This window comes from Erpetoichthys calabaricus, chromosome 2 (assembly GCF_900747795.2).
Source record: "Erpetoichthys calabaricus chromosome 2, fErpCal1.3, whole genome shotgun sequence".
Classification (NCBI taxonomy): Eukaryota; Metazoa; Chordata; class Cladistia; order Polypteriformes; family Polypteridae; genus Erpetoichthys; species Erpetoichthys calabaricus.
The window spans coordinates 99,876,361-99,892,234 of NC_041395.2; the positions used below are offsets into that span (position 1 = coordinate 99,876,361).

General features: G+C 45.4%; 1 protein-coding gene across 3 annotated transcripts in view; it reads left to right on the forward strand.

Moving 5' to 3' along the window:
* Positions 1-15,874, forward strand: part of LOC114646179 (growth arrest-specific protein 2) — a 181,875-nt gene that overhangs the window by 90,403 nt on the left and 75,598 nt on the right. For all 3 annotated transcript variants that reach the window (XM_028794212.2, XM_051923140.1, XM_051923139.1), the window contains 2 exons: positions 11,929-12,076; positions 13,950-14,057. In XM_028794212.2, coding sequence (XP_028650045.1) covers positions 11,929-12,076; positions 13,950-14,057 — 256 coding nt within the window. The remainder of the gene's footprint in view (positions 1-11,928; positions 12,077-13,949; positions 14,058-15,874) is intronic.

Sequence of the window (15,874 nt, forward strand, 5' to 3'; positions counted from 1 at the left end):
TTATTTTACTTTAGGTTTCCTTCTCACAAATAACGAAACTGTTGACCATGTTCATATTTCTCTATGTATTTTTTAAACTGTTCTGAATTTTGCACCTCTCTGGCATTTGTGCTCACTTGCTAGAAGTTTATTGTCATACTTCAGCTGCATTTGCCTAAGAGGTCTGGGAACATTTTGCACCACTACACTGAGCTACTTGACTTTAGAAGCAGCATCCTTTTTTCTGACAAGGAATCTTATTTTTAAATCATTAAACGATTGTGCCTGCTTGTAGGAGGCAATGATGAAGTACTGAATTTGAGCCAGTAGCAGCCAAGTGTCTTGTTTGTGTGTGTGCTGCTTAGCAAGCACTTATTTAAGGAGAATCTTGTTGGTTAGCAATTTTACTGCAGATGTAGCCATATTTTTAGCTTTTGACATTAAACCACTTATTCACCAGGTTTTTTTTGGGAAGCTACTGGTAAACTCTTATAGTCAGCACTTCTAATACATCATGTAAATGTTTGAAATAAAAATAGTCCTAGTAAACTAAATATAGCACCGTTGAATTAAAAATGCTAAAGGAAAGTAGACTTTTAGAATATAATTTCTATGAATTTTATCATTTATCAAACTTAATACACTTCATTGTGTTTTGTTTTTTCAATGCTGATGTTTTAAAAATAATTTACAGTAATTTATGCATCAGATTTGTTTTCAAATGTCTTTTTATGGATTTGTATGTACTTTATGCTCCTTACATTTGAGTGTATCATTTTTTATTTAATTTCTATTTAAATCGTAAGATATTAAACTTTTATTGTTCTTTTCAAGTGTTCGAATAAATAGTGCAGTGTATCACAAAAGTCATTAAATAAATAATCCATAAAACAGAAATGAAGTGGAGGTTAAAAAAAAAAAATAAATCCTTTAAAGCGAGGTTAAAACAATACTGGAAGCAATCCATTAAAATCACAAAGCCCAGTGATTTCTTTTTATCTGGTGGCTCCCCTGCTTCTCCCATCTGGGGCCTGCAACACGAGAATCACCCTACCAGCAGCTGACCATCTCTCTTCACTCATCTGGTCTGGAGGCTTCCTGATTCCTGGCTTCGGTTCCGCACTCTCCAGACCGAGACTTGAGTTCCCCAAAGGCCAGGACACTCACATTGGGGAATCCATCACCCAAGCCTCCCGACTCCCACAGCCTTCTTGACCTTATGCGGCCAGCCGTCCTTCATCACCAGTCACTCCAACTCCTTGATCACTCAGCTGGAGCGACCACTTCCTTCTGCCCCACCGAGTGTCGGCCAAAAACCCCTGCTAGGGCTCACTGTCCGGCTACCTGCCTGCGAGCCTTCACTCGCTCGCTCGCTCGCTCACACCGGCTCTCTCCCCTTCTCGCTGCTTCCCACTCTCCTGCAACCTCCAGCTCTTTTTTTTCTTTCCTTTTTTCCCTCTAAACGCCTCGCGCTTCTATTTATGAAGAGGACATGGCAGCTGTGGCAATCAGCAGCCCCCAGGAACAATTACGGATGCAGACGGTTTCTCACCTGTGCACTTAGGTGAGAAATGCCCCCATCACGAATTCCCCAGGAACCGCTTCAGCCACACAACCACACCCCCTTGCTAAGCCGCGAGTGCGCAGATTATTTATTTTAAAAGTGGCCACTTGACATGAGCTGTGGACCTGCTGTACCACAGTCTCACATACCATCTTCTGTGCCATCTTTTTTTTTTTTTTTTTTTTTTTTTTTGCACCTTCACAATACCATCAGAATGTACAGCGCCGTATTTTTTCCACCGAGAAAAAAAATAAGGACATAATGAAAATGTCTATTTTGTGATTAAATTGGAAATTTTGGCTTTAAACTCGAAATGTCCACTTTAAACTCGTAGTTTACTTTGTCATTAAAGTAGACCGTTATAAATGTCATCTTAAAACCGACCCAGTTGTTAAATCGCTACGTGCTTCTGGGGCTTCCTCCTAAACTGACAGCAGCGGCAAGCAGCATCGCCACACAAAACACATTAAATTTATAATATTCCAGCTCTCTGCACATTTAGAATTCTTAGATTTATACTTGATATGACTTTCATGATGAAATGCATTAAAATATGTATATTACATTTACAGATAAATCGCTAACTTTGTTTAAATAATGAATACTGTTAATAGTTACGCATATGGGGTGGCACAGTGGTAGAGCCACCAATAAAAAATAGGCAGCAGACATAAAAAATGTTTGGGGATGGCCACCTAAAAAAATCAGCAAAACAAAGAAAATGTACCTTTACAGATGCGGTGTTCAAAACTGAACTGACTAAAAGGTTGTAGGCTGATCTATAAATATGTCTGAACGGAGGAAGAGGAGGAATCAGGGAGGTGGGAACAGGAACTGATATGGTAGGTAGATGGATTCTGGGTACTGGAAAGGATGTAATCAGAGGGTGCCGGAAGTGGTTACAGTGGGTGAACCAGTGGTGATGTTATTGAGAGGCAGGGTCTTTGGCTGGTCTGCAGAGGGACAAAAAGAGAAAGGATTAGGTGGCAAAGCACATGTGTGACTAATTTTATCCATCCATCCATCCATTGTCTCCCGCTTATCCGAGGTCGGGTCGCGGGGGCAGCAGCTTGAGCAGAGATGCCCAGACTTCCCTCTCCCCGGCCACTTCTTCTAGCTCTTCCGGGAGAATCCCAAGGCGTTCCCAGGCCAGTCGAGAGACATAGTCCCTCCAGCGTGTCCTGGGTCTTCCCCGGGGCCTCCTCCCGGTTGGACGTGCCTGGAACACCTCACCAGGGAGGCGTCCAGGAGGCATCCTGATCAGATGCCCGAGCCACCTCATCTGACTCCTCTCGATGCGAAGGAGCAGCGGCTCTACTCTGAGCCCCTCCCGGATGACTGAGCTTCTCACCCTATCTTTAAGGGAAAGCCCAGACACCCTGCGGAGGAAACTCATTTCAGCCGCGTGTATTCGCGATCTCGTTCTTTCGGTCACTACCCATAACTCATGACCATAGGTGAGGGTAGGAACATAGATCGACTGGTAAATTGAGAGCTTCGCCTTGCGGCTCAGTTCCTTTTTCACCACGACAGACCGATGCAGCGCCCGCATTACTGCGGATGCCGCACCGATCCGCCTGTCGATCTCATGCTCCATTCTTCCCTCACTCGTGAACAAGACCCCGAGATACTTGAACTCCTCCACTTGGGGCAGGATCTCGCTACCAACCCTGAGAGGGCACTCCACCCTTTTCCGGTTGAGGACCATGGTCTCGGATTTGGAGGTGCTGATTCTCATCCCAGCCGCTTCACACTCGGCTGCGAACCGATCCAGAGAGAGCTGAAGATCACGGCCTGATGAAGCAAACAGGACAACATCATCTGCAAAAAGCAGTGACCCAATCCTGAGCCCACCAAACCGGACCCCCTCAACACCCTGGCTGCGCCTAGAAATTCTGTCCATAAAAGTTATGAACAGAATCGGTGACAAAGGGCAGCCCTGGCGGAGTCCAACTCTCACTGGAAACGGGTTCGACTTACTGCCGGCAATGCGGACCAAGCTCTGGCACTGATCGTACAGGGACTGAACAGCTCTTATCAGGGGGGCCGGTACCCCATACTCTCGGAGTACCCCCCACAGGATTCCCCGAGGGACACGGTCGAATGCCTTTTCCAAGTCCACAAAACACATGTAGACTGGTTGGGCAAACTCCCATGCACCCTCCAGGACCCTGCTAAGGGTATAGAGCTGGTCCACTGTTCCGCGACCAGGACGAAAACCACACTGTTCCTCCTGAATCCGAGGCTCGACTATCCGACGGACCTTCCTCTCCAGGACCCCTGAATAGACTTTTCCAGGGAGGCTGAGGAGTGTGATCCCTCTGTAGTTGGAACACACCCTCCGATCCCCCTTCTTAAAGAGGGGGACCACCACCCCGGTCTGCCAATCCAGAGGCACTGTCCCTGATGTCCATGCGATGTTGCAGAGGCGTGTCAGCCAAGACAGTCCTACAACATCCAGAGCCTTGAGGAACTCCGGGCGTATCTCATCCACCCCCGGGGCCCTGCCACCAAGGAGTTTTTTGACCACCTCGGTGACCTCAGTCCCAGAGATGGGGGAGCCCACCTCTGAGTCCCCAGGCTCTGCTTCCTCATTGGAAGGCATGTTAATGGGATTGAGGAGGTCTTCAAAGTATTCCCCCCACCGACCCACAACGTCCCGAGTCGAGGTCAGCAGCGCACCATCCCCACCATATACAGTGTTGACACTGCACTGCTTCCCCTTCCTGAGACGCCGGATGGTGGACCAGAATCTCCTCGATGCCGTCCGAAAGTCATTCTCCATGGCCTCCCCAAACTCCTCCCATGCCCGAGTTTTTGCCTCAGCAACCACCAAAGCCGCATTCCGCTTGGCCTGCCGATACCTATCAGCTGCCTCCGGGGTCCCACAGGACAAAAGGGTCCTGTAGGACTCCTTCTTCAGCTTGACGGCATCCTTCACCGCCGGTGTCCACCAGCGGGTTCGGGGATTGCCGCCACGACAGGCACCGACCACCTTACGGCCACAGCTCCGGTCAGCTGCCTCAACAATAGAGGCACGGAACATGGCCCATTCGGACTCAATGTCCCCCACCTCCCTCGGGATGTGGTCGAAGTTCTGCCGGAGGTGGGAGTTGAAGCTACTTCTGACAGGGGGCTCTGCCAGACGTTCTCAGCAGACCCTCACAACACGTTTGGGCCTACCACGCCTGACCGGCATCCTCCCCCACCATCGAAGCCAACTCACCACCAGGTGGTGATCAGTTGACAGCTCCGCCCCTCTCTTCACCCGAGTGTCCAAGACATGTGGCCGCAAGTCCGACGACACGACCACAAAGTCGATCATCGAACTGAGGCCTAGGGTGTCCTGGTGCCAAGTGCACATATGAACACCCCTATGCTTGAACATGGTGTTCGTTATGGACAATCCGTGACGAGCACAGAAGTCCAATAACAAAACACCGCTCGGGTTCAGATCAGGGGGGCCATTCCTCCCAATCACGCCCTTCCAGGTCTCACTGTCATTGCCCACGTGAGCATTGAAGTCTCCCAGCAGAATGAGGGAGTCCCCAGAAGGTATGCCCTCTAGCACCCCCTCCAGGGACTCCAAAAAGGGTGGGTACTCCGAACTGCTGTTCGGTGCATACGCACAAACAACAGTTAGGACCCGTCCCCCCACCCGAAGGCGAAGGGAGGCTACCCTCTCGTCCACCGGGGTAAACCCCAATGTACAGGCTCCAAGTTTGGGGGCAATAAGTATACCCACACCTGCTCGGCGCCTCTCACCGGGGGCAACTCCAGAGTGGTAGAGAGTCCAGCCCCTCTCAAGGAGATTGGTTCCAGAGTCCAAGCTGTGCGTCGAGGTGAGCCCGACTATATCTAGCCGGAACCTCTCAACTTCGCGCACTAGCTCAGGCTCCTTCCCCTTCAGAGAGGTGACATTCCACGTCCCAAGAGCCAGTTTCTGTAGCCGAGGATCGGACCGCCAAGGTCCCCGCCTTCGGCCACCACCCAACTCGCACTGCACCCGACCTCCTTGGCCCCTCCCATAGGTGGTGAGCCCATGGGAAGGGGGACCCACGTTGCCTCTTCGGGCTGTGCCTGGCCGAGCCCCATGGGTGCAGGCCCGGCCACCAGGCGCTCGCCATCGAGCCCCACCTCCAGGCCTGGCTCCAGAATGGGGCCCCGGTGACCCGCGTCCGGGCAAGGGAAAACGCCGTCCAAAATGGTTTTTCTTCATAGGAGGTTTGTTTAACCGCTCTTTGTCTCATCCCTCACCTAGGACCAGTTTGCCTTGGGTGGCCCTACCAGGGGCATAAAGCCCCGGACAACAGAGCTCCTAGGATCATTGGGACACGCAAACCCCTCCACCACGATAAGGTGACGGTTAAAGGAGGCGGTGACTAATTTTATTTATAGAGAGAGAGAGAGAGAGATAGATAGTGACCACCAAGAGGTGTTGCAGCACCCCAAACAATCTCATAAACACAAGTTCTGGTTTAAATAGTACGTTTTTTCTGCCAACTACCTTGCACATAGGCTTTGAAAGGAGCATAAACCAAGCACAATACAATTCTTCTTCTCTCTTTCTCCCTTTCCACTTCTACAGGCTTCATGGTCTGTATTATCTTGAACCCAGGAGTACTTCTGGTGCTTGGGTATAGCCCAATGGAAGTGCTTCTGGGTGAAACAGCAGTCCCACAAAGTAGAGAATATGAATCCCTTCAGCTCCCCTTTATGGTCCCCACAGAACCGAACAGGGCTGCCCAACAGGACTACAGGTCCCAGCACACCCTGCGGGTGTCCATGTGAGAATCCTAAACCAGGGAGGCTGCCACCTAGTGTATTGGGGGAGGGAATAATTATCAGTCTTCCTCTCCCCAGGTCCTTCCATCTGGGTAAGGATCCCTGTTTAACCCTGGCCGGGTTGATATATATCCATGTACATGTTAAGTTAAGTTACATAAGTTACATGGCGGCGGCAAAGTGATTAGAGTTTCTGGGTGATTAGAGTCCTGGGTTACAAATATTGTCAGGAATGTGTTAGTAATTATTTTTTAAATCTTCATTTTATTTTAACGTGTAATAATTTTTTATTTCTTCTTGTTGTATTTTTTAAAATAGTTTTTTCAGTTTTATGTGTAAGTGTGGCACCTGATGTCACAGCTACTGTATAAATGATGGCAGTACATACAAAAGTGTCAGAATATTGATTCAGTCATTAAAATGAAGAAATCAGTTTGGGAAATAATTACTGGTTTCACTCGTACTTCATTTTGTGGTGTAGATTCTACAACATGTTGATTGATTTGTTGTTTGTTCTACTGAACACCTTAAAGTCTATCTCAATGTCAAATATCACCCATGCATTTTTCATATATTCACACAAATGAAAGTTCAAAACCCTACAATTAGGTAAAATTTGTAAAATGTGTAGAATTACTGTCAGTAATTACCTTTCACTATTCCAGTCCATTAAAAAGTAGGAGTTAATTCAATAAATTAGTTTTAACTGACAAATATGGCTAGCTATATGTTATCAGCTTATATACATCAGCTTGAAATTTAAAAATATGCTTCCAGATAACAGCTATTAATGGCAACATATGGAGTGAGAAAGAACTAGCCCCAGAACTAAACCCTGTGCATGTCAAACTGTACAGTGATTAATGTCGCTAGACCAGGGAATATTACATACAGAAAGTGATTTGATACTTCTAAAGTAAATCGACTTAGAAATGTATGTCTCGGCCCAACAGAATTCTCAAGCTTCTGTAACAGAATACTATGGTCAATAGTATCAAAGGCCAAAAACATATTAATTCTGTTATATCATGCAACACTCAATAAAATCAAGAGACAAATTGTGTTTTTTACTACTGCTTTACTTTTGCCAATAGTATTTTCCTTTAATGAAACAAAGATAAGCTCATCCCCTGTATAAATTGCTCTTAAACTGTAACTGCACATGCTTTGAAATGGTCCCCCGACTTAATTAAACATACTGTTATTTCCCATACTCTGCTTTTATTTTGTCAGTCCAGAAATACCATGTTTTAATTGATGTTTAAGAAATGTGTGTGCATGTGTTTCTCTTTTGAAATGGGGTGAATATGTTTTCCTAATGCTTTGTATTAGGAGCCTGATGTAGTATGTTGATGTTGAGTATATACCGTATTTGGCAATAACTCCTCCTATTTAACATTCATTGTTGTTTGCAGCCTTGTTTACTCTATTTGCATACAATTTAGAGAGCTAACTTGGAGCCTGTTCATTGGGGTTTACCCCGGTGGACGAGAGGGTAGCCTCCCTCCGCCTTCAGGTGGGGGGACGGGTCCTAACTGTTGTTTGTGCGTATGCAACTACCTTGCAGTTCGGAGTACCCACCCTTTTTGGAGTCCCTGGAGGGGGTGCTAGAGGGCATACCTTCTGGCGACTCCCTCGTACTACTGGGAGATTTCAATGCTCATGTGGGCAATGACAGTGAGACCTGGAAGGGCATGATTGGGAAGGAATGGCCCCCCCGATCTGAACCCGAGTGTTGTTTTGTTATTGGACTTCTGTGCTCATCACGGATTGTCCATAACAAACACCATGTTCAAGCATAGGGGTGTCCATATGTGCACTTGGCACCAGGACACCTTAGGCGTCAGTTTGATGATCGACTTTGTGGTCGTGTCGTCGGACTTGCGGCCACATGTCTTGGACACTCGGGTGAAGAGAGAGGCGGAGCTGTCAACTGATCACCACCTGGTGGTGAGTTGGCTTCGATGGTGGGGGAGGATGCCGGTCAGGCCTGGTAGGCCCAAATGTGTTGTGAGGGTCTGCTGGGAACGTCTGGCAGAGCCCCCTGTCGGAAGTAGCTTCAACTCTCACCTCCGGCAGAACTTTGACCACATCCTGAGGGAGCTGGGGGACATTGAGTCCGAATGGGCCATGTTCCGTGCCTCTATTGTTGAGACGGCTGACCAGAGCTGTGGCCGTAAGGTGGTCAGTGCCTGTCGTGGCGGCAATCCCTGAACCTGTTGGTGGATACTGGCGGTGAGGGATGCCGTCAAGCTGAAGAAGGAGTCCTACAGGACCCTTTTGTCCTGTGGGACTCTGGAGGCAGCTGATAGGTACCGGCAGGCCAAGCGGAATGCGGCTTTGGTGGTTGCTGAGGCAAAAACTCGGGTGTGGGAGGAGTTTGGGGAGGCCATGGAGAATGACTTCCAGACGGCTTCGAGGAGATTCTGGTCCACCATCCAGCATCTCAGGAGGGGGAAGCGGTGCAGTGTCAACACTGTATGGTGGGGATGGTGCGCTGCTGACCTCGACTGGGGACATTGTGGGTCGATGGGGGGAGTACTTCGAAGACCTCCTCAATCCCAATAACATGCCTTCCAATGAGGAAGCAGAGCCTGGGGACTCGGAGGTGGGCTCCCCCATCTCTGGGACTGAGGTCACCGAGGTGGTCAAAAAACTCCTTGGTGGCAGGGCCCTGGGGGTGGATGAGATACGCCCAGAGTTCCTCAAGGCTCTGGATGTTGTAGGGCTGTCTTGGTTGACATGTCTCTGCAGCATCGCATGGACATCAGGGACAGTGCCTCTGGATTGGCAGACCGGGGTGCTGGTCCCCCTCTTTAAGAGGGAGTGTTCCAACTATAGAGGGATCACACTTCTCAGCCTCCCTCGAAAAGTCTATTTGGGGGTTCTGGAGAGGAGGGTCCGTCGGATAGTCAAGCCTCGGATTCAGGAGGAACAGTGTGGTTTTCGTCCTGGTCGCGGAACAGTGGAACAGCTCTACACCCTTAGCAGGGTCCCAGAGGGTGCATGGGAGTTTTCCCAACCAGTCTACATGTGTTTTGTGGACTTGGAAAAAGCATTCGACCGTGTCCCTCGGGAATCCTGTGGATGGTACTCCGAGAGTATGGGGTACGGACCCCCTGATAAGGGCTGTTTGGTCCCTGTACGATCGGTGCCAGAGGTTGGTCCGCATTGCCGGCAGTAAGTCGAACCCATTTCCAGTAAGAGTTGGACTCCGCCAGGGCTGCCCTCTGTCACCGATTCTGTTCATAACTTTTATGGACAGAATTTCTAGGCGCAGCCAGGGCGTTGAGGGGGTCCGGTTTGGTGGACTCAGGATTGGGTCACTGCTTTTTGCAGATGATGATGTCCTGATGATTTGCACCTCCAAATCCGAGACCATGGTCCTCAGCCGGAAAAGGGTGTAGTGCCCTCTCAGGGTTGGTAGCGAGATCCTGCCCCAAGTGGAGGAGTTCAAGTATCTCGGGATCTTGTTCACGAGTTAGGGAAGAATGGAGCGTGAGATCGACAGGCGGATCGGTGCGGTATCCGCAGTAATGCGGGCTCTGCATCTGTCTGTCGTGGTGAAAAAGGAGCTGAGCCACAAGGTGAAGCTCTCAATTTACCAGTCAATCTACAGTATGTTCCTACCCTCACCTATGGTCATGAGCTATGGGTAGTGACTGAAAGAACGAGATTGCGAATACAAGCGGCTGAAATGAGTTTCCTCCGTAGGGTGTCTGGGCTTTCCCTCAAAGATAGGGTGAGAAGCTCAGTCATCCAGGAGGGGCTCAGAGTAGAGCCGCTGCTCCTCCGCATTGAGAGGAGTCAGATGAGTTGGCTCGGGCATCTGATCAGGATGCCTCCTGGACGCCTCCCTGGTGAGGTGTTTCGGGCACATCTAACCGGGAGGAGGCCCTGGGGAAGACCCAGGACACGCTGGAGAGACTGTGTCTCTCGGCTGGCCTGGGAACGCCTCGGGATTCCCCCGGAAGAGCTAGAAGTAGTGGCCGGGGAGAGGGAAGTCTGGGCATCTCTGCTCAAGCTGCGGCCCCCGCGACCCGACCTCGGATAAGCGGAAGAGCATAGATAGATGGATGGACTGCATAAAAAAGTCAAATTTAGAAAACTTACATGAAAAAAGTGTCCTATTTATGAAAGTGTTTAAAAAAATAAAAATGTTTCAAAAGTATGCTACAAGATTAGAGCAGAAAATGTACATTTAGTTTAACAAACAGTTCAGTTTAAAGCAAAACTGTTTTGCTAAATTATGAAATTATCTGGAGTTAAACATGAAGCTTCTAGGTCCCTACAGTACAGAATTTAAGAACCAGTGTTTTATAACCTATAGCTGTAAGTGTGTACATACCCACTACTATGCATTCCTTGCTGTGTTTATGCATTGACACGTCCTTCATAATTAACTCATTTCCCTCTTCTGAACAGTCTTCCCTCAAGTCTGTTAGCTTGGGCATGATAAGCTGCTCTATTGAAACAAATACATCTCTGAGATCATCTGCAGATAGTTGCTCAGGTTGCTTTACAATATTATCAAATTCAACAGTTTGGTGACATTGATATTTGCTGTCAGCAGTCTTTGTGGAGGAAATATATATCCTGAATTCCTTTTTCTGTTGAGGATATGTTCAGTTTTTATCTTCTTAGAACTATTTCACTTCTGTGCCAGCAAAGTATTTATAGTGCTTCTAGTATCCCCTCCCAATAAATATACATCAAGTCAGAGATCAGTGTTCTGTACTCTTAGGGCAATGTGTGTTGCCAGTCCCAGTGTGCCTTTTCCTCCCTCACGCAAGGGGACTTTTGCTACTTGCTGCCTCTTGTCAACTAGTTGCCTGTAGGACAATCCATCATAATTTTAAAATACAATTATTCTGATCAGTTGCCATTTTACCTTTACTTATTATACTTTTGTACTTTATAGCTTTAGACAAACTACAAACTGAGTGAAAAAAGCCTGAGAAAACTCTGGAGCTAAGGAGCAAAGAATACCTTAGCTTAAGATTTACAGCTTGCAGCCGGTGTCCAGACAATCCTTCGGAAGACTGGCTGGAGTTTTCTTCTTTTGGTTTGCCTAAGCGATATATACTGTATGTTCAGTAACCCTAATTTGATAGCCATGCATAGCCCAGTGATCTGACAGACAGTTTTAACAGGATTCAAAGTCCATAGTGAACAACTGGCTAGACTTTTTAATTGAAAAAATCTGTAATACCTGTGCAATAGAACAGTAAAACAATTCAAACTTAAAATAGTTTTGAAAGTTTACAGTTTAGAGCAGTCATGCTGCTGGATTCAAGGTGGAATGTATGTGAAGTATGATTGCATTAATATTTCAGATGAATTATAAAAATGTACTTTAATCCAGCTTTACACAAAGTATAAATATTATATTAACAGTGGCTGGAATAATTCAGAAGTGCTATCAAAAATAAACCTGATTAAAATACAGTATCGAATGTAAAAAACCCATCTGTACACTATAATAAAATGTTCACAAGAAATATAAATTTTAAAAATGCAGCACTGAAAGATGCCACAGGAAGTTTTTCTTTTCCCTTTTAAATAGTAACACTGTTCTTCATTTTACACAATATGTATAGGTATGGAGTGGAGCCTCCTGGGCTTATCAAGTTGGAGAAGGAGATTGAACAGGAGGAGAAGATTCCACTTCCTCCTCCTTCCCCAGTCTCTCCGTCATCTGTAAAGTCTCCAAGTAGAAAGAGTACCGGGAAGATTCTTGATGATGCTGTGAGTACTTAAGACAGTTACGTCAAGTTATGTGGGCCTATGGCTGCATCTGTCAAAAAAAAAATACAAATAAAATGACTGCAACATGGGGGAAGCTGTTAAAATTTGAAGGAAATAGGTAAAAATTTGCCATAGTTTAACATGCCGTGCAAAATGCTTAGACAACAGCGAATAAATATGCATGAAACAGGATGTCCATTGCATTTCTGAAGGGTGGGTTAAATACAGGCACTCATTTAATGTATACATGTTTATTTTCTGTTTTATTTTCCAACCAATCAAACCCATAGTTGGGGAGGGTTGGATCAGTCATTCTACTCATACTGTACACACCAAGCCAGACTGTATCAAGATGCTATAAGATACACTTTTCACAATACAAAGATTAAACAAGAAATGGTACAGACGAGGGCGGCACGGTGACGCAGTGGGTAGCGCTGCTGCCTCGCAGTTTGGAGATCTGGGGACCTGGGTTCGATTCCCGGGTCCTCCCTGCGTGGAGTTTGCATGTTCTCCCCGTGTCTGCGTGGGTTTCCTCCGTGGGCTCCGGTTTCCTCCCACAGTCCAAAAACATGCAGGTTAGGTGGATTGGCGATTCTAAATTGGCCCTAGTGTGTGCTTGGTGTGTGGGTGTGTTTGTGTGTGTCCTTCGGTGGGTTGGCACCCTGCCCAGGATTGTTTCCTGCCTTGTGCCCCGTGTTGGCTGGGATTGGCTCCAGCAGACCCCCGTGACCCTGTGTTCGGATTCAGGGGGTTGGAAAATGGATGGATGGATGGATGGTACAGACGACTATACGATTATATATTTAGGCCACCCTTGAGCTACTGTTTGCATGTTGGCAGTCATTTACATTCAGGAGCAGTATGTTTGGACGTTGAGTAGAAAAGTACAGTAGGGAACAGGAGAGATGAAAATGGAAAGTTGCACTGTTTCTCTTTCAGTATTAAAGGTTTATTCACTGAATCACTCAAGAAAAGTATGATTTAATCTTGTTAAATAGTACATGTTGCTAGTGGATTAAAGTTGGCTTTTTTGACACTGATCAACAGAAAAAGACAGTGGTGGCAGAGTCGTGCATAGGAGGCCCTAAGAGGCTCATGAACAAAGAGCATAAATAAATACAGCAAAATAGCAGGACAACCTGATGTAGTCTGCAAGAAACCAGCACCTTGGGAGAAGACTTAGTTTTCAGCAAGACAACGACCCCAGGCAAAACACCAAATCTTCAGAGGATTGGCTTAAAAACAACAATGTGAATGTCCTGGAGAGTCTGAATCAGAATCCAGATCTCAATCCAATTTGTACATTACATTTGGAATACTATAAATAATCACATTTTTAAATTGAATGGAAGACATACAATCTGTGAACCTGCCAGAACTCACTGCAGTTGACTATTTGTTTTAGGTTTATTTGAAAGGTTTCAGATTTACACATTGCTTTTAAATAACTCATTCAGCCTAAGATGGTACTTCATTTTGACATCTTTTGTGCATGTTTGCAGTTATATGTCTTCACACCAGATAGGCCCGCATTTTGGTAATACAACCAAAAGGCTAGCTAAAGCCCTGAACTTGATGTGTGCTGCACAGGAATTGTGCAACATTACAGACAAAATAACTCTGACATTGGATGGTATGCCTTCCTTGGTGTTCCTGGATCTCTCACCAAAACATCTTTTTATGAATGGAACAGCAGCATCAGTTGTCTTGGACTTGTAATGAAAAGGCAGTTAATGAGTGCATAGGAAGTTATATTTGTTTATGAGCTTACTGAAAACCCCATTCCTTCTACATTTGAAGTGTGTTTTATAGTTTTCTGTTTCTAAAGACGTCTAATTTTCCCAAGTAAAACAGCTTTTCCTTTTTTCAGGTAAAACATATTGCGGAGGATCCACCATGCAAATGTCCCAACAAGTTCTGTGTTGAAAGGCAGTCTCAGGGCAGATACAAAGTTGGAGAAAAGATTCTCTTTATCAGGGTAAATACATTTTCCTGTATATTTTAATGTGATAAAAAATTCTGTCACTGTGAGAATCTTCTGTGATAAATCTCTCTTTCTTACTAGTATGATGACACAGCCTTATTTTATTCTGTTGGAGGAAGTACAGAGACGTTAGTATGGTAGATAACACTTGACAGAGGGGAAAAATAAACAAGTACTGTACATACTATAAAGTAATCTAAATACACAAAGTACATCTACCTTCTTCCTTAGTTTAGCATTGTTCATGGTATAGAAGCATCTGTAGGAGAAGAAATACATTGATTGATATGAATCAATTAATTAATTATCACCGTTTGAATTTGGTGATGCCAGTAATTAATGAGAGATTTTGGTAAAGCTTTTAGTTTACTTCCCTTACCTTTCTCTGTAGATAAAATTAAACCCATTGGACAGACATTTAGGTAAATGAACAATACTTGGATTAAGAAAACAATAATACAATTTATTGATAAGCACAAGAAATATACAAATATAATAACTGCTTATGTATAGGCATGAAAGATAGGACAGAAGAGACAGATAAAACATATAACACAGAAGAGGCATGCTCTGACCTTTGTTTATAGGTTTTCTGAATTGTTTAATTCTAAAAAAATTGATTGCACATTTGATATTAGTTTAATGCCATAGTTAACTTGTCCTTCTTCCAGTGTACAGCCTTCAGTGGGAGAAGGCTAAAACTGTAAGTGGTAACTCTTGTGTTTTTTCTTCCCAAATTACTTAAGAGTCTGTAAATAGTGAAAGTTTACCTGACACAGTCAAGAGCTTGATACACAATAAAATTGAAAAGTGAGAAAGCAGGTCCTTAGCTGCTGCTTAGCTTAGCTGTTCACTAGCTGCTTAGAGTTCTAATTTATCTTGCCACAGATAATCAGTTTTATGATACAAAGCCTTTAATAGTGATGTCTAATGCTGTGCATAGTTGCAAGTCATTACTCTACTGCTTCATATTCAAGTGAAGAACTTCACCAGCGGTGGAGTACCTCCTTTGTCTTTGCCAAGTGGCCCTTTGTTCAAAGCTGTTAGGCTCTTTGCTACGTCCTCTTGTAATCGTCCAGGTTTGCAAAGGAGTCGAGGACTAAGAGAGGGCTCATCCTAATGTCACACTCACAGACGCATGTTGCTGGCATGTTGTCCCCATTCACTGGGAGAAGGAAGTTGTCTTACTGCTTTTCATAATGAGAGAGCTACTATGTAAGCTGTAGAACACTGGTTCACAACTGGTGATTGACACTTAGCTGGCAACACTACATAGCAAATACTTGGATTGAAAAACCTTTGGAAACTTAATAGAGAAAAAATTGACTATTTCTGTAACAACAGTTTAGGCGCTAAATCTGCACTTCTTCTCAGTCATCCGATGAGCTTATGCTTTATTGTAGAATAAGCATGAGAGGATTAGCATATTAATACACCGTTTATTAGGCAAAGGAAAACACATGTAAAACACATGTGGAAAGCACCAAAAGCCAAATGTGTACATCAATGAAAGCAGTTTTCACAAAGTATTAATAATAGAAAAAGAAAGACGAAAGGGTGCAAGGCTGTATAGATGAAAAGGAGTATACAGTAATCCCTCCTCCATCGCGGGGGTTGCGTTCCAGAGCCACCCGCGAAATAAAAAAATCCGCAAAGTAGAAACCATATGTTTATATGGTTATTTTTATATTGTCATGCTTGGGTCACAGATTTGCGCTGAAACACAGGAGGTTGCAGAGAGACAGGAACGTTATTCAAACACTGCAAACAAACATTTGTCTCTTTTTCAAAAGTTTAAACTGTGCTCCATG